The following is a 26,075-nucleotide window of genomic DNA, read 5'->3' on the forward strand; positions in this document are numbered from 1 at the left end:
AACAAGCTTTCTTTAGAGTACTGTGAATGTTTAAGCTTTATCCTCTTTACTACCCAAAAAAGTGCAGGCAAGCAAATGAGTAAGTATTATTAAAAATTTGTTTCACACCATTTCAGGAGCTAGCAGAAAAATGTTCACATAAAAAGCATTTTGAACCCAAGAATCCGTGTCCACAAATGTGGATTCAAGTTACAAAAAGATTTTGTGCGCAGGTCATGACCTCTTTTTTTAGCAGAGTTGCATGTCTGTTTTCAGAACGCTATTCACACCTCCACTGGCAGAATACCATTGCATGGTTTTTGAGCAACCATGCGCTGTGGAGAAGCTGACGCTTGGGCTATATTGTTGTATTTCCTGGGTTCGGGTTCTTGTCCTGGACCAGGACGAATTTTTCTTCAACTGCGAGGCTCTTCTTTCAAAGAACCCATATGGGTTTCCTTTGCAGCAATTGCTACGATTGGGTGATGTCTCATTTCCCTTAATTAACCTTCTACGTCAATCCAGTGGCCCAAATTTAGGCATGTGCTCATGGTCGTGCTGCCATTCTGGACATTGCATCGTCTTTATCCTGCTGTCATCCAACTCTCGTCATGCTGTTGTCGTTACACCTTTGTCATCATACACTCGTCCAGCATTTGTTGTCATGCCGTTGTCGTGATACTGTCATGGTTGTTCTGTCACTATCACTTTAGCTTCGTCGTGCCACTTAGTTATACAGTCTTCGTGATACAGTAGTTGTCACACCATCTTTGTCATACAGTTGTTGTCATGGCATCGTTGTCATACAGTCGTTACCATACAGTCATCATTGGCTAGTCATTATCAGTCGTTGCTATGCACACATTCTCATACCATCACCATGATGCCTTTGTGATCGCTCCGTTGTCATCATTGTCATTGTTCCACACTCATCATGCCGTTCTTATGCAATCCTTGTCGCACAATGTTCATACTATTATTGTCATGCTGTGGGTGTCAGGCTGTCTTACCATAGTCCTGATTCAGAAACGTCGTTTCATTGTCGTCATGACTTCAGAAACGTCATCCCATTGTCATCATGCAGGCGTCATACTGCCTTCATCATTACATCAATGTCATTCCTCTTCCGCCATTCTGTGGTAATCATGCTGACGTCATTCATTCATAGTCACGACTCTTGCCATGCCATTGTTGTCATTGTGTCATCATCAGAAAGTCACTGTCATGCATCCGTTGTCATACCATGGTTGTCATGCCATCGTGGCCTCCATTGTCATACCGTGATCATTCCATCGTCTCTTCAGCCTCATTATCAGGCTCCCATGCTGTCATCACCCCAACATCATCATACAGTCTTTATGATACAGTGATCACCACGCCATTTTTCTCTTACTATTGTTGTCCGGACAGGCCGCCATTGGAATATGAACCTGGCAACGTTTAACGCTAGAACGTTATCTAGTGAGGCGAGTCTAGCAGTGCTATTGGAGGAATTAGAGGGCAGTAAATGGGATATAATAGGGCTCAGTGAAGTTAGGAGGCCAAAAGAAGCATATACAGTGCTAAAAAGCGGGCACGTCCTGTGCTACCGGGGCTCAGCGGAGAAACGAGAACTAGGTGTCGGATTCCTGATTAATAAGAATATAGCTGGTAACATACAGGAATTATATAGCATTAACGAGAGGTTGGCAGGTCTTGTTGTGAAACTCAATAAGAGGTACAAAATGAAGGTTGTACAGGTGTACGCCCCTACGTCCAGTCATGATGACCAGGAAGTCGAAAGCTTCTATGAAGACGTGGAATCGGCGATGGGTAAAGTCAAAACAAAATACACTATACTGATGGGCGACTTCAATGCCAAGGTAGGCAAGAAGCAGGCTGGAGACAAGGCAGTGGGGGAATATGGCATAGGAACTAGGAATAGCAGGGGAGAGTTATTAGTAGAGTTTGCGGAACAGAATAATATGTGGATAATGAATACCTTCTTCCGCAAGCGGGATAGCCGAAAGTGGACGTGGAGGAGCCCGAACGGCGAGACTAGATATGAAGTAGACTTCATACTCTGCGCTAACCCTGGTATCATACAAGATGTTGACGTGCTCAGCAAGGTGCGCTGCAGTGACCATTGGATGGTAAGAACTTGAATTAGCCTAGACTTGAGGAGGGAACGGAAGAAACTGGTATATAAGAAGCCGATAAATGAGTTAGCGGTAGGAGGGAAAATAGACAAATTCCAGATCAAGCTACAGAACAGGTATTCGGCTTTAACTCAGGAAGAAGACCTTAGTGTTGAAGCAATGAACGACAGTGTTGTGGGCATCATTAAGGCGTGTGCAATAGAAGTCGGTGGTAACTCCGTTAGACAGGATACCAGCAAGCTATCGCAGGAGACGAAAGATCTGATCAAGAAACGCGAATGTATGAAAGCCTCTAACCCTACAGCTAGAATAGAACTGGCAAAACTTTCGAAGTTAATCAACAAGCGTAAGACAGCTGACATAAGGAAGTATAATATGGATAGAATTGAACGGGCTCTCAGGAACGGAGGAAGCCTAAAAGCAGCAAAAAAGAAACTAGGAATTGGCAAGAATCAGATGTATGCGTTAAGAGACAAAGCCGGCAATATCATTAGTAATATGGATGAGATAGTTCAAGTGGCTGAGGAGTTCTATAGAGATCTATACAGTACCAGTGGCACCCACGACGATAATGGAAGAGAGAATAGTCTAGAGGTATTCGAAATCCCACAGGTAATGCCGGAAGAAGTAAAGAATGCCTTGGGAGCTATGCGAAGAGGGAAGGCAGCTGGGGAGAATCAGGTAACAGCAGATTTGTTGAAGGATGGTGGGCAGATTGTTATAGAGAAACTGGCCACCCTGTATACACAATGCCTCATGACTTCGAGCGTACCGGAATCTTGGAAAAACGCAAACATAATCCTAATCCATAAGAAAGGGGACGCCAAAGACTTGAAAAATTATAGACCGATCAGCTTACTGTCTGTTGCCTACAAAGTATTTACTAAGGTAATTGCAAATAGAATCGGGAACACCTTGGACTTCCGTCAACCAAAGGACCAGGCAGGATTCCGTGAAGGCTGCCCAACAATAGACCATATTCCCACTATCAATCAGGTGATAGAAAAATGTGCGGAATATAACCAACCTTTATATATAGCTTTCATTGATTACAAGAAAGCATTTGATTCAGTCGAAACCTCAGCAGTCATGGAGGCATTGCGGAATCAGGGTGTAGACGAGCCGTATGTAAAGATACTGAAAGATATCTATAGCGGCTCCACAGCCACCGTAGTCCTCTATAAAGAAAGCAACAAAATCCCAATAAAGAAAGGCGTCAGGCAGGGAGATACGATCTCTCCAATGCTATTCACAGCGTGTCTACAGGAGGTATTCAGAGACCTGGATTGGGAAGAATTGGGGATAAGAGTTACTGGAGTTACTTGCGATTCGCTGATGATATAGGCTTGCTTAGTAACTCAGGGTAAAAATTGCAATGCATGCTCACTGACCTGGAGAGGCAAAGCCGAAGGGTGGGTCTAAAAATTTGTCTGCAGAAAACTAAATTAATGTTTAACAGTCTCGGAAGGGAACAGCAGTTTACGATAGGTAGTGAGGCACTGGAAGTGGTAAGGGAATACATCTGCTTAGGACAGGTAGTGACCACGGATCCGGATCATGAGACTGAAATAATCAGAAGAATAAGAATGGGCTGGGGTGCATTTGGCAGGCATTCTGAGATCATGAACAGCAGATTGCCATTATCCCTCAAGAGAAAGGTCTATAACAGCTGTGTCTTACCAGTACTCACGTACGGGGCAGAAACCTGGAGGCTTACGAAAAGGGTTCTACTTAAATTGAAGACGACGCAACGAGCTATGGAAAGAAAAATGATAGGTGTAACGTTAAGGCATAAGATAAGGGCAGATTGGGTGAGGGAACAAACGCGAGTTAATATCTTAGTTGAAATCAAGAAATGGGGGGGGGGGGTCGTGGGCAGGACACGTATTGAGGAGGGAAGATAACCAATGGTCATTAAGAGTTACCGAATGGATGCCAAGGGAAGGGAAGCGTAGCAAGGGCGGCAGAAAGTTAGGTGGGCGGTTGAGATTAAAAAGTTTGCAGGGGCAACATGGCCACAATTAGTACATGACCGGAGTAGTTGGAGAAGTATGGGAGAGGCCTTTGCCCTGCAGTGGGCGTAACCAGGCTGATGATGATGATTGTCATGAAATTGTCGTCATTGCATCATCATACCATCATCGTCATACCTTCGTTGTGATGCCTTCATGGTTGTTTCATTCTCATCATTCTAACTTTGTCATCTCACTTTTTTCATGCCATCACGTCATCGTTGTCACACAGTCGTCACAATGCCATTGCCCTCATGCCCTCTTTGTCACTCTGTTGTTGTTATACAGTCGACTATTGCTACAACGGACCCTGATAAACTGACAAAAAACGTCAGTTTTAGCCTAATATCCGAAACACCTCACTTCCGAAACTTTCGTCGTGATGTCTGACAACTTTATTGCAAAGAGTGAGTGACGAACTTTCAAAGTAAAAAACAAACAAAAAGTCAAAGTTTCGCACAGAAGTCTAAGCATCGATTGCGATAAGAAATTGAGCAAGATAAGCACAGAAGCAGCGAGCAAATTGACCTTCATGCTCTCACTTGCTTCAACGCGAACTAAATGTCGAAAGCACTGCACGTTTGAAGTTGCCGGCACTGGGCGCCCTTTGTCAATATCGCAGATCGCTTTGAAGAAGAGGCCCAAGCAGACACGCGCTTTGTTCACACTGTAGATCGCTTTCAAGATATGGCACTCGCACGGGCGTGCACTTTTTCAACATTGCAGATTGCTTTCAAGATACAGCACCCGCGCAGACACGCACTTTGTCCACCTTGCATATCGCTTTCAAGATACGGCAGCCGCGCCGTTAACAGCAGTTACAAGAGTAGAACCGCCCCCCTCTTTCCCCAGCGACTCCCCCCCCCCCCCTTGTGCCTCGCACCTCGCGTCTGCCCAACTTTCCTCCCTCCCTCCCTCCTTCTAGCGTGCACAAGATATTGAGCTGCGATCGTCGGCTGACCCTCGCAAGGCAGCTGCCATTCCGTGTCGACACGGCAAAAGTCCATTTTATACACCCGATTTTTGACAAAAATTGCTGCTAATTTCGTTCGCTGTAGCCGATAGTCTTTAGTAGTGCAGTCCGTTAAAAGCAAACTTCGTTGCATTAATAAAATAGGTAGAACAAACTAAGGCTGAAATATGGTATGTTATATCCAAAAGTCTGTTGTACGCGGGTTCGTTGTAATGAGTGTAGATTGTACCATCACCTTATTCTCTTCATGCTATTGTTCTCATACCGCCTTTGTCGTTTCATCATTGCAACTGTGTCATTGTTACGCCATCATGCTCATAAGCAACTTTGGCAAGTGAGTGCCATGCCCAAGTAGGTCGATACCGGAAACGGTGTATGTTGCATACAGCTTAGACCTCTAATAATGTAACCGCTTGTAGTGCTGAACTGGCTGTAACCCATATTTTTCCAACCCCCATTTACCCTCCCAGAGAACTCTATATACAGCACAGTCCACTTTATAACAGCACCACATATAATGATGTATTGGTTATAACAATGAATCGATTTAACAGTATGAACTTATACATCAGGGCTATGAGAAAGAAAACACATACAGTTAAACCTGGTTGTAACGAACCTCTGTGTAACGAATTCCTGTATTTAATTAATTTTTTTCATTCCCCAATGCCACCCCCATAGAAGCCCAAGTATTTCTGACCTCCAGGTAACGGAGGCATAGTGGCAGTTGACATTGTTGTAACAAATTTTCGAAGCTCATCATTTATAATGGTGAGCAGTAGCTGTACCAAAAATTCGGGTAAATGATGCATAACTTTTGTAATTGATAAATAAGGCAAGCGGCCGATCGCGAGAGGAACACATGCAATCGCAGTGAGCCAGAGCAATCAATCCAGTGTGCTGCGATGATGATGATTAAAGCTGGCAACTTCCCTGGCGCCGCTCTGTGATAAGCAGATCAGCCTCTGCATTTTTTGCTTACGCATCGTAACGCCAGGTGTCACTACCGTGCCTGCCCGTTTCAGTTTTAGTTTTTAGGCTTATGCATGTTGGTGTGGCACGGTGGCAGGTGTGTGAATGTGATTGCAGACATGATGCGAGTGTTAGCTTCAGCAGTGTATTGCTCGTTTCTCACAGTGTTTGTTTGCTCTGAAAATGAGTTCAGCGAGGAAGAGCAAAGTTTTGTCTTTCGAGGACAAGCTTTCAATTGTGAATGCGGTTGCTGAGGACAAGAAGAAATGTCGCGCCCCCTTTCAATATTCCAGCCAGTACCCTGTCGACTATCTTGAATGCAAATGAAAACATTTGCAGTGCAGTGGAGTCGGGCACAAGTTCAAAGAAAAAACGATGAGGTTGTCAACTTGCGCCGATGTGGACAAAGCCGTGTTTACGGGGTTTTTAGACGTGCTCATAAGTGGTGTGATCTTGCTGAAGAAAGCCAAGGATGTTGCGTGCATCCTGGGCCACAAGGGCTCCAAAGCTATCAACATCTGGTTGCAAGTATATGAGAGCCGAAACAGAGTCACCAGGAAAATTATTAGCGGCGAGTCTGCCGCTTCTGCATCGTGGTTTGCCGAAAAGCTGCCTGGCGTTTTCAGCTGCTGCGAGGCGCCAGGTCTACAACATTGATGAGACTGCTGTGTCTTGCCAGATGTTGCCAGCACACACAGATGTTGCCACCCGCACACACACTTTTTTTCCCTGAAAAAAATGTTGGAATTGCTGTTCGGTGCTTTTACACATATGCTGTTTACATGCTAGAACAAAGCACTGCACTTCTATGAGTCGCCTATTTATCTCTGCTGATATAAAATCAGGATGCCAAACAGTTTTTAAGCAAAGGAAGTATATGCTAAGGCATATGATTGTTTACCTACGATGCCAACGTTTATCCAGTTCTGAATAAACATTTTTCTTTTGAAGTTTAGACTGTCCTTGTTATACAGCTTTCAATCTGTACTTTCTGTAGGTTTCTCTAAATCGATAAAATAACGTTATTAACACATTTCTGTTGTATTTCTCTGGCATATCTAGAATACTCAGTTTGCCCTAAGTTATCAGTTCAAAAGTTCAGAGATAGCACACAGGATAATCACCTGGAAGCGTGTTCTATGCACATAGTCAAAGTAAAAAAACAACTCATATATTATTCCACATCTTATGCGTCTTGCATACTGAGAAGAACAGCATTTTTCTTTTCCCCTTGTTTTCTTGGCTTTGTTATCTGGTTAGCTGTTTTGATGCGCTGTCTTTGTGGTTAAGCCGAAAAGTGGTTTGCAATCGTTGGAAAAGCACCCATTTAATCGGCACTACACAAGTCATGTTGCCTGCAAAAATAGAGTGAAAGCTTTGGTTGCTTGACAGGCAAGATATAGGGCCTACCCGCAACTCGGCTACCCTTGGTAGCATATTGCCACATACTAGTGACGGTAAAGAACACAGTAGCAATACTGTGAATGACAAAACTAACTTTTATTGGGTGAACCTGTGCCCACAAAAGCAGGCTACACCTAATGCGCAATAATAGCGGTGAACACAGTCAGTGACCGTCAAAATCTGATCAGCGGGTCAAGCGCATCGGCTTTTATACATCAGTCATCAAAGTTCCACAGTAATCACTCGTGCCCGCATGTATTCCAGAAAGTTCTACACCATTTGCATCGCACATACATGAAATCAGGTTACAGTTACAGAAGGTTCGGTGACACCAAACAGCGGATAGAACCATCAATAACATTGGAGAAACTTCCAATACATGCAGGTGCATTCTGCGCTGTGCGATAACATTTGTTAGGCAGTGAAACATGGTCACCTGATAAAGATAAACAGGTACATGTGTGAATATACAGTAACTCTAGCCTCAGCCAATATGTGGCACCCTCCTTTGGAAGCACGGTAAATCATGATGCATCTTTAAAAACACATGCGATTTGAATACCTCAAAAGTTTTCGCTTAGGTGTACTTCACAAAAAATGTCCACAACTTTGGACACTGGTAGCGAACAGGAAGATTTGCCAGAATGCTCGCAGCCATCTTCTTTTCTTTTAAATATTTGTAATGACTGCCTCAGTCAAGATGTGGTGTAGTCGTTTGGAAGCTGAGTGAACCATGGTCCATGCTGACAAAAGTGCACAATTTTAATGCCTTGCAACTTTTTGCTGAGGTGTATTTGGTTTTAGAAAGTGTCCACAAATTTGGACACTAGTACCATAGAGGTTATCCATGCTGTACAAAGTCACTTATTGTACGCGCACTTTCTAAAATCATAGAAAGTGGGTAAAGGGTATAAACTAACTGCAGAATACAAAGTAAAGTCACACTCCCACACACGCAAGTTTGTGTCAGCTGTTGCACACTTTGCCTTTATGGTCAAGCATTCTGCATGGGTTTGGTTATTATGACGCACTGAAGACAGTGAAATGGTGGTGAAAGTGATGCACCTTCTGCTTCATTTATGCTGGCTGCACACGTATTTGTTCATTGCTTTCAGGTCTCACCTGTTATTTCATTGTTTGAAAGCGCTTGTAGTGCCTTTCCCATCTTTAGTTTTCTGGCCTCTTATATCACAAAGTGCACACTTGTGTCATCTCTCTCTCTCTCTACGGTAGGAATGTTTGGATGCGAGTCTGCGAGCAAACTACTAGTTTCTGTTAGGAAAGAAGGGCAGGAGTAACCAGGCTAGTACTCGTCCAGAATGTTATCAAAACTATGAACGATTGACATTAATTGCTTAACAGTGGAATAGGCCTTCCTGAAGCTTTGCTGGAAAATGGTGAGCAAGCCATTGCATCAAGGCATTTAGTTATGTAACAAGTTATGCGTTCTAAAATGTTTAAATTATGGAGTATAGGCAGTTCTCGGGCTATCCAAAGTGCTTAAATTTGATGTTTTATCATGAAGTATGAATTTTTATGCATGAGCTCAATATTGACCAGCATTAAAGAACTTTGTTTTTATAGGTCTACAAAAAGTTCTGAATTTATTTGTTTTGCACGTATATACTGGATTATTCATTCTTCTTATCAGCTTGCTGGGGCTGAGGTTGTCAAAGTTGGCACATTGACATGTTAAGCGGATAAGACTAGCTTGGTGTACTTGTATAACATTAATGAAGAATATCTCGGATGACATGATGGCAGCACTGAACTCGCACCTCAGTTTTGTCATTCTGTTTTTTATGCCAACAGACTCCACCTGGTGCTTATCGGGCAACATTTGAAGACAAAATCCTGCTGAGTGGTAAGACTATAACAAAATTTTTAAAAATCATTTTGCTTGTTTGACCATCAAATTTTGTGCTTGGGGTTTCGTATTTACCTCATTTAACATTTGGAACTTGAGGAAGCTTTAGTTTGGGGGCTCCTATCTAAATACATGGAAAAAGGAGAACATGTTTTTCTCGGCAAGTGCTGCACCATAGTTGATGGGGCTTGTTGCACTTAAAAGAAAATATTAAAATTAGTGACGTTTGGTAGCGAATTTTTGATTTACCGTATATACCCACATAATGAATGCACTTTTTCCCCCAATATACCGCAGCAAAGTTGGGGGTGCATTCATTATGCAGAGTAAATTTCATAGAGATATTTTTGAAACGGCAAAAATTGAAAAGTAAGACAGCAATGATTTGGAACGTGCATCAGATAACTTGTAATTGCACTAAAAATACATGTATACCATTTGCCAACCGTAACTTCACTCCGCATCGGAACCACCAGACCTGCCATTCAGGTCGCTGGCTGCTTCATCCGTATCGTTGTTACGCCATAGAATAAAGAACCAACGCATCAGCTGTGCGAAGTCGACGTGCTCCGAACCTGAGCTGGGCAAAGATACTTTGCAATTGTATCATAATATGGTACAAGATACTCAGGCAGCAAGTATTTGATATACAGATACAGGGTACCACCGTAATTACCGTAAAACCCCGCGTATAATACGAGGTTTTTTTCCTATTATTAGCGCCCCAAATTTTCGCCTCGTACTATATGTGGATCCAAACAGAAATTTCAGTCAGAAATTTGGGCTAGAAGTTTTGGTTTCGTTGTTGCTGCGTGGTTACGGCTTAACTTCCTTATTGCTGCGTGGCTACGGCTTGGTTTCATTATTGCTGCGTGACTGCAGCATCGTTTCTTTATTAGAGTTTTATAATTGGAAGCCGAAGGCTCTGGGCCCCCAAGCCGCGTTGCGTCGGTTGCTCTTGGGTTTAGGGGAGCAGCAGAGTTTGAAGATTGGGTCGAATGCAGACAGTGTTGGGTTGAGCGCTCCGGACGCCGCAGTGTGAAAAATAGAAAGGTGCTTGAAAGCAAAAAAAGAAAAAGAAAAGAACCTCTTTTCTTACAAGTGAAAACGAACAGAATGCATTTTTTAGCGAAAAGAGCGAACAATCAAAAATTAAGAAACGTAATCACTGTGTTAGTACCGGTTAGTATTACGAATTAAGTGTTCAATTCTAAGCCAAGCAAAGCCAATCGAAACCAAGTGCTTTTAGTTGGTGTTTTCTTGTGACGCACTGCGAAACTGCGAGTTGACCCGTGTGAAATGGCAAAAATCAGTCGAAGTGCAGCAAGTTTGCTCTGCAACCATCTGCTGTACACCCTCACTGTCCCCCGCGAGGGCGGCCCAAGACGGCTTGTGGGCCCACGCTAGTTTTCGATTTTTGGGTCTTGGGTTAACGCAAACGCAAGAACCCAAGACTGGCTTGGGTTCTGCGCATGCGCACTTGCGGCCCGCAATTTTCTTGGGTCCCCAAGCCGCTTGGGCCCCCAATTCTAAAACTCTCTATTGTTGAGTGTGCACCTTGACAGCACACGTGCAAACCACGCTTCGCGAAGTGCATCTTTCTTATTCCGCATTGAAGGACCAAGATGTCCGGACCACGAAAACAGTACTCGGCTGCTTTCAAGAGAAAGGTTACTTTAGCCGCACAGGACATCAGCAACAGTGCAGCCAGGAGGCAGTTTGGCGTCTATGAGAGAAGCATTCACGGGTGGCCTCGACAGAAGGAAACCCTTTTTGCGGGCAGCGGAATGCGAAGAAGCTTTTGCGGCCTGAGGAGTGGGACATTCCCAGAAATCGAACTCGCCCTGACAGAGTTTGTACACCAACAGCAAGCCGTCGCGCATCTAGCTGTGAGCATGGAGCTTATGCAGGCAAAAGCTGAGGAGCTTGCTAGAGAAAAAGGGCTACCGTGCCTCGCCTTCCAAGCGAGCAAGCACTGGATTTATCGCTACATGTGCCATGCTGGATTTTCCTTACACCGTCGAACTTCGATTTTGCAAAAGCTGCCAGAATCGTTTGAAGAGCTGCTTGTGGCTTTCCAGCGCCACATTATTTCGCTGCGCAAGTCCAAGAACTTCCAGCTAGGGCAAATCGGCAATGCTGACCAAACGCTGGTTTATTTGGACATGCCATCGCCCCTCACCGTGCACGAAAAGGGCTCTAAACAAGTTTATGTCTGGTCCACTGGCAACGAGAAAACGCAAGTTACCGTCAAGTTGTCGTGCACGGCAGACAGACACAAGCTTCTGCCCTGTGTCGTCTTCAAGCGCAAGACAGTGCCTGAAGGTGAGGAGCTGCCAAAAAATGTGGTCATGAGGTGCCATGAGAAAGGCTTGATAAATTAAAATATTGTGTTTACTGGATAAAGTCCGTCCGGTGTAGGCGGTCCGGCGCACTGTTGTTGTTCCCGTCCATCCTCATGCTGGAGGACGCATTTCATTGCCATTTGGCCGACTCGGTGAAGGGACTGTTGTGCGAATCCGGCACTGAACTCGTTGTTATCCCGGGTGGGATGACGTCTCAGCTGCAGCCTTTAGATGTTTACGTGAACAGGCTGTTCAAGGACGCGGTCGAGCGGTGTTGCGCATATTGGATGCGCTCAGATGAGCCTGCACTGATGCCAACCGGCCGGCTGAAGCGAGCTTCGCCTGCCATGCCATGGAAGTGGATTGTGGACGCATGGGCCAGCATACCAGAGAACCTTGTACGTTGCGCATTCAAGAAGTGTGGCATCTCGAACGCGCTCGATGGCACAGAGGATGAATACCTCTGGGAAGATATGTCCGACAAGCAATATCTGAAGAGAGCGCAGCTGAGGAAGACAGCGATTGAAGTGCGGAGTGCAATTTAAATAAATTTTTTCCTCGAGTTTTCCTAGCTTGTATTATACGCGGATAAAACTATTTCTCTATTTCGTGTTCCAAAAATTTCACCTCATACTATATGCGGCTTCATATTATACGTGGGTTTTTATGGTATTGTAGCCAATACAATACTCTCCGTTTGTATCTTAAGATACTTCGATACATTTGCGAATTTCTTATAGATTTTTAATGTAGCAGCAAATACGTATGCACAAAAATGTTTGCTTACAAATTTCGTAATTCTGGCCAAGCTTGCTTCATTTGAATGAAATGTCTGTTAGTATCTCATAATTTTTGTCTTTCTTTGAGCAAGGAAGACAAAAATTTGAGATACTAACGGACATTTCAAAGTACATTTTCATTCTGACGAAACAATGTATGAAAACCACTAGACATAAGGCAACCTCATTCTTGCATTCTTCAGACTTCGTAGCAAAGCACCTCGCAAGAGAAACTTTGATAACGACACTATAGCAGCATCAGAATTTGCGCGAAAGCTGTCGCACGTATTTGAATATGCAGCACAGTACGGTGGCTACAAGCAAGGGTCATGACACCAGTGCAACTAAAAACAAAAATCAAGCAAATAAAAACGGCGACATTTCACTTTGTGAATGCGGGTGATCCGCAAGCGTATGGGTGCTATAGCGTACATGACACTATCGGCTCTCAGTGTGCCTAGACGTCTACACTGTCTGCATTGCTGATCCTATTCAAGACGGCTCGCACAGCTGCTCCATACATAGCAGCCGCTGGAGTAGAAGGCCCTGAGGTAAACATTTGCTTACTATCTCAATTATTTAGCGTGGTGTCAGCGCGCACTGACAAGCATTGTGGGATTCTCCTCCCATGCTCTTGGGACAAAGGAACGACAACACAGTAGTGCAAACAATCACAAGGGCATTTATTGCACCTTTCATAGATCAATGCCTGCTAGCCGAGTTGCTATCCACAAAACATGCCGATGGACGCGCGACAAATCTAGAAGTCCGACTCACCGCGACCGGATAGCGAGCAAATATGCTCGCCCCATGCTGGATCCCAACGCCTGGTCGTTCGCGTATACGGTCACGCGAACGGTGGCGCATTCAAAGGCGGCCACGCAAGACAGTCTCGCAGAAGCTTGGATCGGCGCACGCGCGGCACGGCACGTCCGCACTGCTTGCTGTTCCGAACCAAAGAGAGAAGCGCCTTGTCTTTCGGCGTTAGCAGCGCAACACTCGCCCCCTCTCTCGTACTGCGGCTCAACCACTACGACCGCCGCGGGCACCAGGCCACGCGGCGAAGCCGGATTACAGGAGACGCGTGAGAGTCGCGCATCCCCACAACATGAACACTTCACACTTGACGACCGCAGACACTCGCTGTCAAAACGCTGGCGTGTCCTACTCTTTAAACAAATACATTGAATACAAAGTCTGACACGCACATGCCTGAAATTGTGCTGTTGAAATGTTTGCTATTAATGGATAACGAAAAAAATTTATGGTGAAGCAACCCCGCTTACTATTCAAAAATATATTGAGCATGCATTGGGAGGTGGTTATTTGTGGCACTATGTTGCACTCTGTAATGGGGGGTGCTCCCCCTTACTATCTTACCTTACCTGTACACAGAAGCCAACCGGTACTTCGAGTGCCACTTCCTTAAGCATTGTGTTCGTAACCCCCGCTCAGTGCCTGCCACCGCCTCTGATGGCAGACCTGAGCACAGCGTCACAACGACAGCGTCTCAAAGCGCTAGCTGTCATGAGGGAGGAATGCTAGAATGCTCTCCTTACCACCGTTCCACCATGCTGTACTAAACAGTACCACCCTGCCAGCAGTACCACCATACTGTCTATGGCACGGTTGCGCGCGGGCTTTATCGTGAAAATGATCTGCTTTGGGTGCGCAGTCTAGGTGGGCTGACAGCTCTTAGCTTTGTGTGCGCTATGTTCTCACCGCCCAGTTTGCATTGAAGCAATAGACAGCACAAAGGTCACTGTTGCTGCCAGATTCCTCACGCCAGTGGCTTGACAGCTAGTGTCCGTGGTCATCGAGTTTGAAGTCTTCATGTTTGCCTGTGCATGCTGACACCATGCTAGGTAACTTAGATAGTAAGCGAATTTTTAGAACAGGGCATTCTACTCAGGCAGCTGCTGTGTTTGGCACGGCCGCGCAAGCACTGTCTTGAATACCATCTGTGATGCGGACAGGGCAGGCCGATAGCATCATGTGCGCTATAGCACCAATACGCTTGCGCGTCACTCGTGTTCACGTAGTGAAACGTCACTGTTTCATTTTATCCTCAAATTTCTGCATTGTTGTTGCCCATAGTGCTAATTAAATGTGCAGACAAAATTTGCAGACAAGCCGGAGCCATATGGAGGCCCAGGCACCTCCCTTGTTCGCTTGCTTCGCAGCTTCAGACAAACACCCCGATTACACGAGCTCACACATTACATTTGCATGTAAAATAAGGTCCTGCACGCAGACGTTCACTCTCTCTCTCTCTCTCTCTCTCTCTCTCTCTCTCTCTCTCTCTCTCTCTCTCTCTCTCTCTCTCTCTCTCTCTCTCTCTCTCTCTCTCTCTCTCTCTTTTTTATCGAGACGGCGCGAGCGCCACCACATGACTCTGCTCCACCAATAGAGACACGCAGACCTCATCACCTGCCCTCGTTGCAGGTCTCTGGCGGAAAGATAAAAGAATGTCGCTGCTTTTAGTTTTATTCAGGTGGCTTAGTGGCAGCAGTATCTGCTTGAGAAGCTGAGTTCAGCCGAAGTTTCGCACGGTGATGTGATAGCAGTATCTTGCATCTTAAGATACACGATACATTCTTTCATGTATCGAAATACAGATACAGTCTACGCTTGTTACAACGGGCCCGGGTACAACAGACTTTCGGATTTAGCTGACCATATTTCAGCCTTAGTTTGTTCTATCTATTTTATTAATTTAATGAAGTTCAGTTTTAACGGACCACACTACAACATGCCATCAGCTACAGCGGACGAAATTAGTGGCAATATTTGTCAAAATCGGGCGTGTAAAATGGACTTTTGCCATGTCGACAATGACTTGCAACTGACTTGCGAGGGTGAGCCGACGATCGCAGCTCAATATCTTACGCGCGCTGGAGGGAGGAAAGCAGGGCGCAAGTGCACCGTCTTTTGTACGCGAGACGAGGGAAAGAGGTGGGGTTCTACTCTGGTGGCTGCTGTGAACGGCGCGGCCACTTGGGCGCCATATCTTGAAAGCGATCTGCGATGTGGACAAGTGCGCGCCTGCGTGGGCCTCATCTTCAAAGCGGCCTGCGATGTGGACAAAGTGTGCCCAGTGCCGGTAGCTTCGTATATGCTGTGCTTTCGATGTTTAGCTCGTGTTGAAGCAAGAGACAGCAGGAAGGTCAAGTGGCTCACTGCTGCTGCCGCACTTATCTTGCTTAATTTGCTATCCCAATCAATGGTTCGCCTTTTGGGCGAAACTGTGACTTTTTTGTTTGTTTTTCACTTTGGAAGTTCGTCACTCACTCTTTGCAATAAAGTTGTTAGACATCGCGACGAAAGGTGTGGAAATCAGGCGTCTCAGGTATTACGAACTTCGGATAAAATCGACGTTTTTTTGTCAGATTATCAGGGTCCGTTGTAACGAGAGTAGACTGTACTAAGACACGTCTTGCCAGATGTATTCTGATACAGATACAAGATACCCAAAGAGTATCTAAGATAGTATCTAAGGTATATGTATCTTCAATACTGCCCAGCACTGCTCCGAACAGTGATCTCCGATTGCACCCCAGCTCGTCCTCGCAGCCATTTCCGGCTGTCTGCCTTTATCGCAAGCATCGCATTGAAGCATGCACCTGTTTTGACAAGCACGCTGTGTGCGTATCTTTCCTCGGCTGTCCTGCTCATCGGCATGTCAAAGTTTATCTGTGTCTGATCAGCGTTTTCGTTCTGTGAGCAGATAAATTCTGTGCCGCAGCAGGCATATAACTTTACTTAAAGCCCATCACAGGCATCAAAACCCAAGGCAGGCAGAAAAGTGAGCCACAGACACGCAAATTCAACACTACCGTATTTACACGAATGTAAGTCGACCCCCCCCCCCCCCCCCCCCCCGCTCTCTATATCGTGTGATGGAAAAAAAAAAAAAGAAAGCATGCTCGAGGGTGCATTCGATAACGAAAATTTTTTAGTAGCTGACATGGTCACTGGACTACTCATCTTCACTAGTGCTGCCATCGTCATCATTGCTACGGTCCCACAGCGCGTCGTCGTCCCGCGAAATTTCACATTTGGCAAACGACCGCGCCACGACATCTTGTGGAACAGCAGCCCACACCGAATGCACCCAACCACACCCAGCTGTCAGGGAGGCTCTTTTGACGGGTCCGGTTGGCGTAATTTCACGGTCTTCTGCCACTCGTACTCACGGCGGAGCAGGTCCTTAAAAGGCGAAGATCCGGGCTTGTTTCATGACCAGGGACCGATCGTGCATTTCAGCGACGTACGCCGCAAGCTTAGCCTACAGCTCCGGAAGGCGTCCAGACTTCGGCACATGAGAAATTCCTCACTTGCCGTCACAGGTGAAAATTTCACTTCGCTGCAGTCGCCACTCTCGCACCACCCGTTCAGAAACATCGAACTTGCGGCCCGCTGCACAGTGATTTGTTTCTTCGGTGTAAAGGATGGCAGCCCTCTTGAATGCTGCTGTGAATGAGTGAATGAGCGCCGAATGTTTAGTGGGCCTGAAGCGCTCATGACGACTGAGGAAGCATGGTAGTAGCATGTAGCTGGCAGTCAAGTCGAATGCGTCGAACTAAGAGCTACAGACAAAAAGAAACCCGCGAGCGGTGTCTGCTCTTCCATGAACTACCGATGCTCCCCACAAGCGCCGGCGTTCTGAGGGTGCCGCCGCAAATGGAACAGCGGCGCTTCCATGAACTATCGACACCCCCTCATGAGTGTTGTGTCCACTGTAAAACTCTCAAAAATGTTGAAAAACCCTTCTGAAAAGCAAAAAAACACGCGGGATAGCGAAAAGCTACGGGTAGGGCCATAGAGTAAACAGTTTTATCTAGATAGATATCTAGATAAAATATCTATCTATATCTATCTAGATAGATAGATATCTAGATAGAGTAAACTACATTGTAGCTCCTGTTGGTCTCGCTTTTTGGTGGTGCCATGTTTTGGTTTTGATTGTAAGTCGACCCCCCACTTCAAATTTTCAAATTAAAAAAAAAAGTGGTCAACTTACAATCGTGTAAATACGGTATGTCCGACTATGATCACTATGCTGACCAAGTGCCGGCCACCCCGGCCTTCTTCACTTAAACCCTTCTGCACTCCGTGCTGGGCCGTGCATCCCATGTGCACATCCTCCTATTACATCAAGGTAAAGTACGTAAACTGTTCTCGCTCTTTAGCGCTTTATCCATCTGCGTTGAACCACAATCAACCGTGATTACGTGATTAATCAACCGTGATTACTCTGGCAGCGGCTGTGTATGGCGCAGCTGCACAAGCCCTGTCTTGAAAGTGATCAGCGATGGAAATACCATGCCATGTGTGCCAAGTGCTGATCGTTTCACTTGAGCTGTGTTCTCACTGCTATGGGCCCTATCTTGAAAGCGATCGTCTTACGTGGTGGATGGATGGGTTTCCTTGTTGAGTAGGCATAGAAATGCTTACGCATTTAACAAACTGCTTACTACAATGCTCCCATTCCGTATGAGTCATCTGTTATAACAGTTAACTCTGCCTACTGGGTGTGTGTGCCAAAAGTAAAAAGACACAGAATCCTTTGAGGGAAAAAAATACGACCTGCCGCATTCACCTGCATGGCTTACATCTTTGCTATACCTGCCTTTGTGCCATGCACTCCACACAACACACCGGCGTTTCATCGCCTTACACATTACTGGCCTCGTGTGCCCCTCTCCTGATGCTCTTCCGTCTCCCTTCCACCCCTCCGACGTCAATGTCCACTTGTGTATCACAGAGGTGGAAGGGAGACGGGAGAAGGGCCTGCGATGTGTAGGGCGATGCAACAAAGGCATGCTGTGCGGGATGCATGGCAAATAGGTGGGTACGACGAAGTTGTGGGGCACACAGGTGAAATGCCACTGCTTGCGTTTTTTGCAAAGGTTTTTCATTCTTTTACCTCAGGAGGAAACTGGCACCAAAGCAGACGACACCAGAACCACAAATGAAAAGGCACCTGCCATATTTCATCTGCACAAAATATGGTCGAGTTTTCCCACATATGAAACAGTTATGCTGGGGTGCGCGGTACAAAGCCTAGCATGATTAAGCAGCTTGCAGCTGTTTTTTTTTTTCTTTTTTTTTTCAACAGGATGTCGCGTTCCCTTTCCTTCCAGCGCAGACACTGTGTTTTATTGGCAGCCAAAAATGCGGCTTGAGAAATTTGTAGTAAGAGGTTTATTTAACTATAGAATACACACAAAAGTAGTAGCTGCAGCAGCTGCTCATTGTTGCATCTGAGTATTGTTGAAATCGTTAATGCTATAAGTGGGTTCTTTTTGTCTAGTTAAAATGTTTGAATCTTTGTCCCCTCTGCTTTTTTTTTTTTTTTGCAACTCCATTATAACAATTATCGGTTATAACAATAGGATTTTCTTGGCACTTTAATATTGTTATAAGTGGGTTCAACTAAGCCAAATTTCTCTTTAATTATTATACAGAAGGGCCGTCCCAATATAGTATTGGTAAAATTGAGCTGTTGCATGTATATGAAAAATAGTTCGCCCTTACAAGCCTCAATGTGAAAGAGTTTGCATTTTGACAATATATGTAGTATAATGAAATTTAATAAAGGTTCGACCATTATTTGGGTATTCATTTATGTTGTCTATTAATCTGACTATTTTGACTTTCAGACCTAGTGTTTCTGAGGGCATGGACCGAAGTGCCAGTGCAGCGCTTCTACATGACATTGACTACATTGCTTGCGCCAGATGAAGAGAAAACTAAGTGGCAAGGCATGAAGACAGTTGGACAACTGAGAGCTGAGCGGGGTCTGCATGCACCTGTACTGCAAGACTCTCTCTACAAGGTAATAATGGCCATTTGCTACAGTAATTCATACATTGCGAAGGATTCGCGGTCTATCCAGAAATTTTTTAGGGGTGGACATGTAGAACCAAGGAAGGGTGAGGAACCGTACAATGGTACATTCAACCAGTTTGTCAGTGACGCAGCCTACAACAATCTCCAATTGTCTCTGGGATAAAGCAATTCACAGCTCACCGCTGTCAAAATGTGCACAAAATGCATGCCAGCGATTCAAATCTGCATCGGCCAGTAGACTTCTCCCAGCTTGCGTCACAAGTCGGTTATGTGATGTTCCAGTGCATCTGGGGGAATCTTTTGGTGGGCAAAAGGCACTACACGTAGGTTGGCACACACTGACAGCTTCATGTATCTTGGGTGTTCTTTCTCATTTGCTTCTGCTGAGCCAGTTTGTCATGCCAGCGAGTTGATGCATGGTTGGATGCATAAATCGCTTGAAAAAAAGCCAAGAGACAAAGAAGTGGCAACAAACATGGGGGTGGGGGCCGGCAATGTGAGGCGACAAATGGCAGCCATCAGATGCCAACAGAAACTGCGGAGTTCACCCAGTTTTGAAAACTCGGAACTACGTGGCTTCTGCCTTGGCAGTGTCCTGTTGCTTGCATGCTGGATGATGTTAATTCAGAGCGTGAACAAAGGAGGCAAGCGCCGGGACAAATGCAGTTGTTTGCGTTTATGTTATGAAAACAGCATGACACGTCAGCAGCTCTCTACTTGACATATTATATTAGGTTAGTGCTAACTGTGTGAACAGCGGTTTGCTACTGTTGCGAACATGCATTTAAGCTTCCTGTCGCATCAGTTGATGCTCCGTCACACTGGCTATTTCGATCATGGTCAAGCCAGATCTGTACAAAGTGCTGCCACACGGGCACTTCCAATATCCATTTTGCTCGATCCGGATGCATTCAACTGTGACCGACCATTTTGATTGCAATCATAGATGTCGATCATCTGCACCCTAAATGCTCAGTGAGCTCAACCAAATGTCTGCTGATGTCCTTCCGTGGCAAAGCGTACAACCTAAAGTGAGTGGTATGATTTGATGGCTCCCCTAGTGTACGATCCCAGTGTAAAATTCTGGGGTTTTACGTGCCAAAACAATGATGTAATTGTGAGGTACAGTCGAACCCGGCTATATCGAACTCGCCAAAAAACGCCTATCAGTTCGATATAGAGCATAATTCGATATAAGCCTGCTAAATAAGTGGATGTCATAAAAGCACATACCATTTATAAAATCACTTTATTGATGAAACTAGCTTAGTTTCGCATGAAATAGTCCTGCATTTTCTTCTGCTTGGGCAGTTTCGCTGCGTGCGAGGCACGCACTTTTCCACTTTGTTTAAGGAGTCGGAGCAGCTGAGGCCGCAACATTCCGCATTCGCGCAGAAGCACCGGACTAGTGCGAGCGCACCAGTCACTTCGGAAGATGTGGGCCAAAGACAGTCGTTGCTTTCCTCGTTGTGCCCATTTTCACTTGTGCTCGGCACGATGTCGGCAATGTAGTCTTCGTTTCCGGACTCTCCCGTGGTCGCGACACCACCATTTGCGCTCACAAACTCGTCCACCGTTGATTCGTCAACAGCTTCCGGAAATTCTGACAGCTCGCTCCAAACTTCGGCAACACTGGCAATGGCTTCGTCGCATTAATCAGAATTTACAGTCATCACCGAGCACGCAGAAGTCGGTACGGCTGAAGCTATTTTGGATGAACCACTCGTACACGGCCGCGCGTACGCCACGGGCACTACGGGCACCGGGTCGTGAGTTAGGCCGCTTTAGCCCTAATTTCCCCCTTCAAGATCGTGCCGAGAGTGCACCTCGGAATCTTGTACGTTGCGGGGACATCCGACTTGTCACCGCGTTCGACCCGATTTATGATTTCGAGCTTCACGACGAAAGGCGAATTCTGCCGCTTCATCACGGCAACGCTGCGGGAGAAGGCGCACACAATGAATCAGATAAGCAGCGAGACAACTCGCACTTTCGCCATCTTGCACGACGAGGGCACAGGAGCCTCTGATTGGCTGTCTGAGCAAGCGGTGCGGGCGGGCGGGCCAGGATCATTTTTTGTAGGGGGGTGTCGGCGGCTCCGAGGTAGCGCGGTCGCGTAGGGAGAGCGGTTGGATGGAGCCGCGCCACCGGGTTTTCCCGTCACCGCGAGGGAAAGCCAACTTCCGGGGGCACTTTCCGCCGCTTGACGTTCGATATATCGGGAGTCGCTACTAGTTTTGTTCGATGTAAGCGTAATTTTTGCTATATATACTCATTGTAACTATACCGTGTCCAAAAATTGTTCGATATATGGAATAATTCGATGTAAACGGGTTCGATATAGTCGGGTTCGACTGCACACTGTAGTGGGAGACTCGAGAATAACTTTGTCCACCTGGCATTCTTTAATGTGCACCCAGTATATGGTAGGTACACAGGCGTTTTTGCATTTCACCCCTCTTGAAATGCGGCCGCCGCGGCCGGAATTTTCTCCACTGACCTCGTGCTTACCATTGCAACGCCATAGCCACTGAGCCACCACGGTGGGTAGGTTCAAGCGTGTTCACAAGGTAAATATACAGGCCACCGAATCGCATGTTCGGCGAACACTTCTGATCATTTTTCCAGCCACTTATCAAAAAATGATCAGGGTACTGTTGACGGGTAGCTTCTGGCTGCAAACTTGTGTACTTGGACAAATCCATCGCAGCAAATTCCCCTGATAGTCATGGCACTAGCGAAACATTTTGCCCGCCAGCTCTTTATACACGTCTCACGGTTCGCTTCGCACACAGGCCGTAACGTCACACTCTTTACGAAAGGGAGAGGTCCATAGGAGCGGTTTCTGCACGTGCGTGACAGCAGTAATGAATCATGAGACCAATTTTTTTACTCTTTCCACTCGCTTTCATTTTATTTTAGTTTTGCATGGCGAAAAATGGTGCTGCAGCTGCTGAAACTCCGATCACTTCTTTATGACCGTACCAAGGTGACGGTATTGCGTAAACTATAAAGCAGCATGACATGAAAGTTTGATATCGATGGCACCTCCCAAAGCTTGATTTTCTACCCAATTTTTGTCTACAGCACGCTGAAGTGCCATTTTCTCAACTTCCACTTCAGATTTCTTTACTGTGATTTCCCCCATGTTATAAGGACCTGAGAATTACAAGGAAGAAAAGAAAAATTAGAAACTTCGGCTAAGGCAGCCATTCTAACTTCCTGAGTTCCCCCAAAAGGGTTGGGAGGTCAACTGAAACGGGGTGGTAAACTGGATCACTAAACAGCATTTCCCCACTGCCCATCATGGGGAGAACCCTGATCCCAACCTTACTAGAACCAGCTCTGTTTCACAGCTGCTTATCCCCTCTAATAGCAGATTCTGTCCAAGGGACAGTCGCTGGAACTAGTGCTGCAGTTGCAACTTGGATTCATAGCTCATTCATTATCTGCTACACCATGAGCAGGAAGCATTAGGCAGGGCAATAAATCACAAACCCTGCTCTTTCCAGAAAATTTATGTCTTTTCGTGAAGGTAATTTTGCTACCTTTAGAGCTCTAGGGTGTTGTAGTGGCGAAAGAAATTATGACCTCAACTTGTTGTTGCACAGGGATGAAAGTGCTGCGCCAGTTGCGCCATCTTGCGCCAAACCATCAAGCTGCACCAATCTGCATCAAAACACTAATTTCGAATGAAGCTGCCAAATTTAGCAGGATGTGCGTGTTCAGTGGCAACCACACAGCCAAAGACATGCACTGTCTAGCACTTAGCCCTGCAATTCAAGCCTAAGCAATTCGTTTCAGTGTCGACGTCCTTGGAGAGTGGGTGTGTTTGGTGGCATAATTGTAACTGGGCCACAAGAATATGAATACCATTTTGTGTTATACAGTGCATTATGAATGTTTTCTAAAGGTGTTATGCATTTGCATATACAGTCAACGACCGATTTTTCGGACCCTCTAGGGAACGTAAAAACGTCCGAAAATTCAGGCAGTCCGAAAAAATGAATGCATGCAAAAAAACTCACCCTTTTTCTTTTTTTTCTCAGATCTAGAGGTAAAGGGCGAAGTAACAGGCTTCCGAAACCCTGCCACAGCATCAGTGAAGTGGCTATAAAAAGAGGCGTTCAAAAACTCTGTATGCAGCCGACTGCCTGTTTATTTTGCACATGTGCATCATCGGGCAGCCGGTGTTATTGCTGCAGTGGCTTAAAGAACTTGTTGATTGTTGTTTTGATGGCGTTCCGGTTGCATGAGATCATATTCGCCTCGATCTGAGCAAGGGTCATGTCAGCACTGTACACCGATGAAAGAGTCAACAGTGCTCGCGTCAACTCGGCGCTTTAGGCGGCGCAGGCATTGGCTCCTCATTTTCAACATCGGAGTCATCTGAATCCCCCACAACCTGACGGACTATTTCCTCGTCAGTCAGTTCTGCGCAGAAGTCGAGCTCGTTGTCAGCGTCAACAAACTGATCTAAAGTTATTTCCGTGGGTATGGAAACCCCAGCAGAGCGGAGGTCGTTGATCACGTCGTCCGACGGTACTGCTTTCCGCGCTTCGATGCCATCGGCGAGGACGACGAAGACGGAGTGGGCGCCATCGAAGGCAAGCGAAATCCTCAAGTTGCGAACAGTGGAGTTCGCTGACGAGCGTCGAAGCACCTAGGCCTAGCGTCGCAGAGCACACTTGACACAACAGCACAACCACACACCACGCTAGCCAAAACGTGGCCTGCGCAAACAAACAAACAAAATGGCGCCGCTCCGGAAACTCTGCCGGAGGCGGAAGTGCGGCGATGAACATAGCCAGCGTGGCCAGACCAAATCGGTGTGTGACGGCTAGATTCGGCTAGTTGTGGTTCAAAGCGGTGATATGCTTCGGCTGCAAGTGGATTTCCTTCGCAAGGGCGCTGCGCGAAGAGCCAAAAGACCTTCCGTCCGTCAAAAAGTCCGGAAAATTGGACGGCGGGGGGTTCGAGCGTCCGAAACTTCAGATGTCTTTATACATTGATTCTATGGGGCTCGTGGCGGTGCCGCGAAGACGTCCGAAATAGCAGGCATGTCCGAAAATTCAGTCGTTGACTGTATGCTATATGCATATACAGTTAAACCTTGATACAGTAAAACCTCGTTAAACCGTACCCGCTTAAACAGTAGTTTCGTTTTAAAAGTAGTAAAGTCAAATCCCCGACTCAGCGGCCATTGAACATAATGTGTTTCGTATCCGCATAAACCGTACCAGCTTATTGCGTATGCATCGGTTAAAACGTAGCGTTTCAACTTTTCGTCGCGCAAACACAGCGCTGCGCCGTTTTCATCGGGCGGCCCGGCAGAACAAGACGCCTCAGAGATCAAAACAATGGCCTCCAAGCGCCCTGTGCGTTTGCGCGTGAAGCCACATCGACATCAACATCATTTCGACGAGGTGCCAGAGAGCGTTATGGCGGCGTGCAAGCGAGGACTTGCGTCGTTCCGAAGCTTGGATAAAAAAGACGCCGGGTGCTCAGCATAGAAGAAAAATTAGACATCGTTGCCAAAGTGTCGACTAGCGACAGTGACGAGGACGACATGGAAAGCGATAGCACAGGCGATTCAGGCCCGACAGTGGCATAAGCTGCGCCTTACGTCAGCCTCATGAATGCAAACGTCGCGACGACAATAAGGGCGCGATAACGTAACTCTATTCCAAATGAAAATTATTCCAAACTCCGGCACCCGGCCATGAAAAAGGCGCCCCCGGGACTTCTGCAGCACTACTGCGCACGTGCACGGTGAATACGTAACGCCAACGAGGAATCTGCCATGCGAGTGTTTGCTGGGAAGAGGGGGCTGGCTGAAAAGCTGGCACGCAGCTTCAGTAAGTTTGAGGCCGCTGTCGTCGTCGTGCTAGGCCGCCGCGGCATCAAACAAAAATAACGCTTTTGTCGCGCGAAGTGAATAAATACTGCATGTTTTTTCCCCTTTCATCGCACTCTCTCTGAGTACCGTTTTCGACAGGTAAGTGGGCAATCTCATGCTATTCGGTTAAACAGTACTACCGTTTAGTACGTACCTTTCCCGAGCTCCGGCCAACTACGGTTTAACGAGGTTTCACTGTATAGTGAACTTCATTATAGCGAAATTTTCAATGTAACAAGCTATGTAACTTTTCATAACCTCTTGTCCACCGAACACCATGTATTTACAACCTCAATATGATGAATTGTGTTTGTATGCGATTTCAGTATAACAAAATTTCACTGCCGCCATAAAGGAATGCCAAGAAAATCAATGGAAACTTCCGCAGATGACGCAGGTGGTCAAATGATTGAATTACCAGCGACTGCTTGCAAACACACCTCTCAAAGCGTGCGCAGTGCGACAAGACAAGAGTGACTGCCGAAGTGAAGTCGCATCATGTTCTGTGTAAAGTACAAGTGCAATAAGCTCCTGTCGTGCCCTGTGTGCTTTTGGTGCGAGTGAAAGTGTGCGAGGGTGATACAAGGAAGATGGTGGCTTCACGAATCCTGCCTTCCCGTGCAAGCAAGGGCAAAGAGGGGGAGGGGAGCGAGCTCACGGTAACGCGATCAAGCGTGGGGGGTAAGTTAGTGCGCATCTCGAGCACATACGCAGCCACTCACCCTGCTTTAGAGGTAATCTGCCGCATGTACAAAGAGTACATGCGGCACTCTACAAAGAGTGTAGAGACTATGTAAGCTGTCTTACTGCTCATTTATTATTGGAGGCTGTGTAATCTGCAGTTTTGGTGAC

General features: G+C 46.2%; 1 protein-coding gene across 2 annotated transcripts in view; it reads left to right on the forward strand.

The window, feature by feature from the left end:
- LOC142578861 (ribosome biogenesis protein BMS1 homolog) overlaps window positions 1-26,075 on the forward strand; it is a 195,465-nt gene that overhangs the window by 143,601 nt on the left and 25,789 nt on the right. For both annotated transcript variants that reach the window (XM_075688505.1, XM_075688515.1), the window contains 2 exons: window positions 9,291-9,342; window positions 19,135-19,310. In XM_075688505.1, the coding sequence (XP_075544620.1) occupies window positions 9,291-9,342; window positions 19,135-19,310 (228 nt within the window). The remainder of the gene's footprint in view (window positions 1-9,290; window positions 9,343-19,134; window positions 19,311-26,075) is intronic.

Source organism: Dermacentor variabilis, chromosome 1 (genome assembly GCF_050947875.1).
Source record: "Dermacentor variabilis isolate Ectoservices chromosome 1, ASM5094787v1, whole genome shotgun sequence".
Taxonomy (NCBI): domain Eukaryota; kingdom Metazoa; phylum Arthropoda; class Arachnida; order Ixodida; family Ixodidae; genus Dermacentor; species Dermacentor variabilis.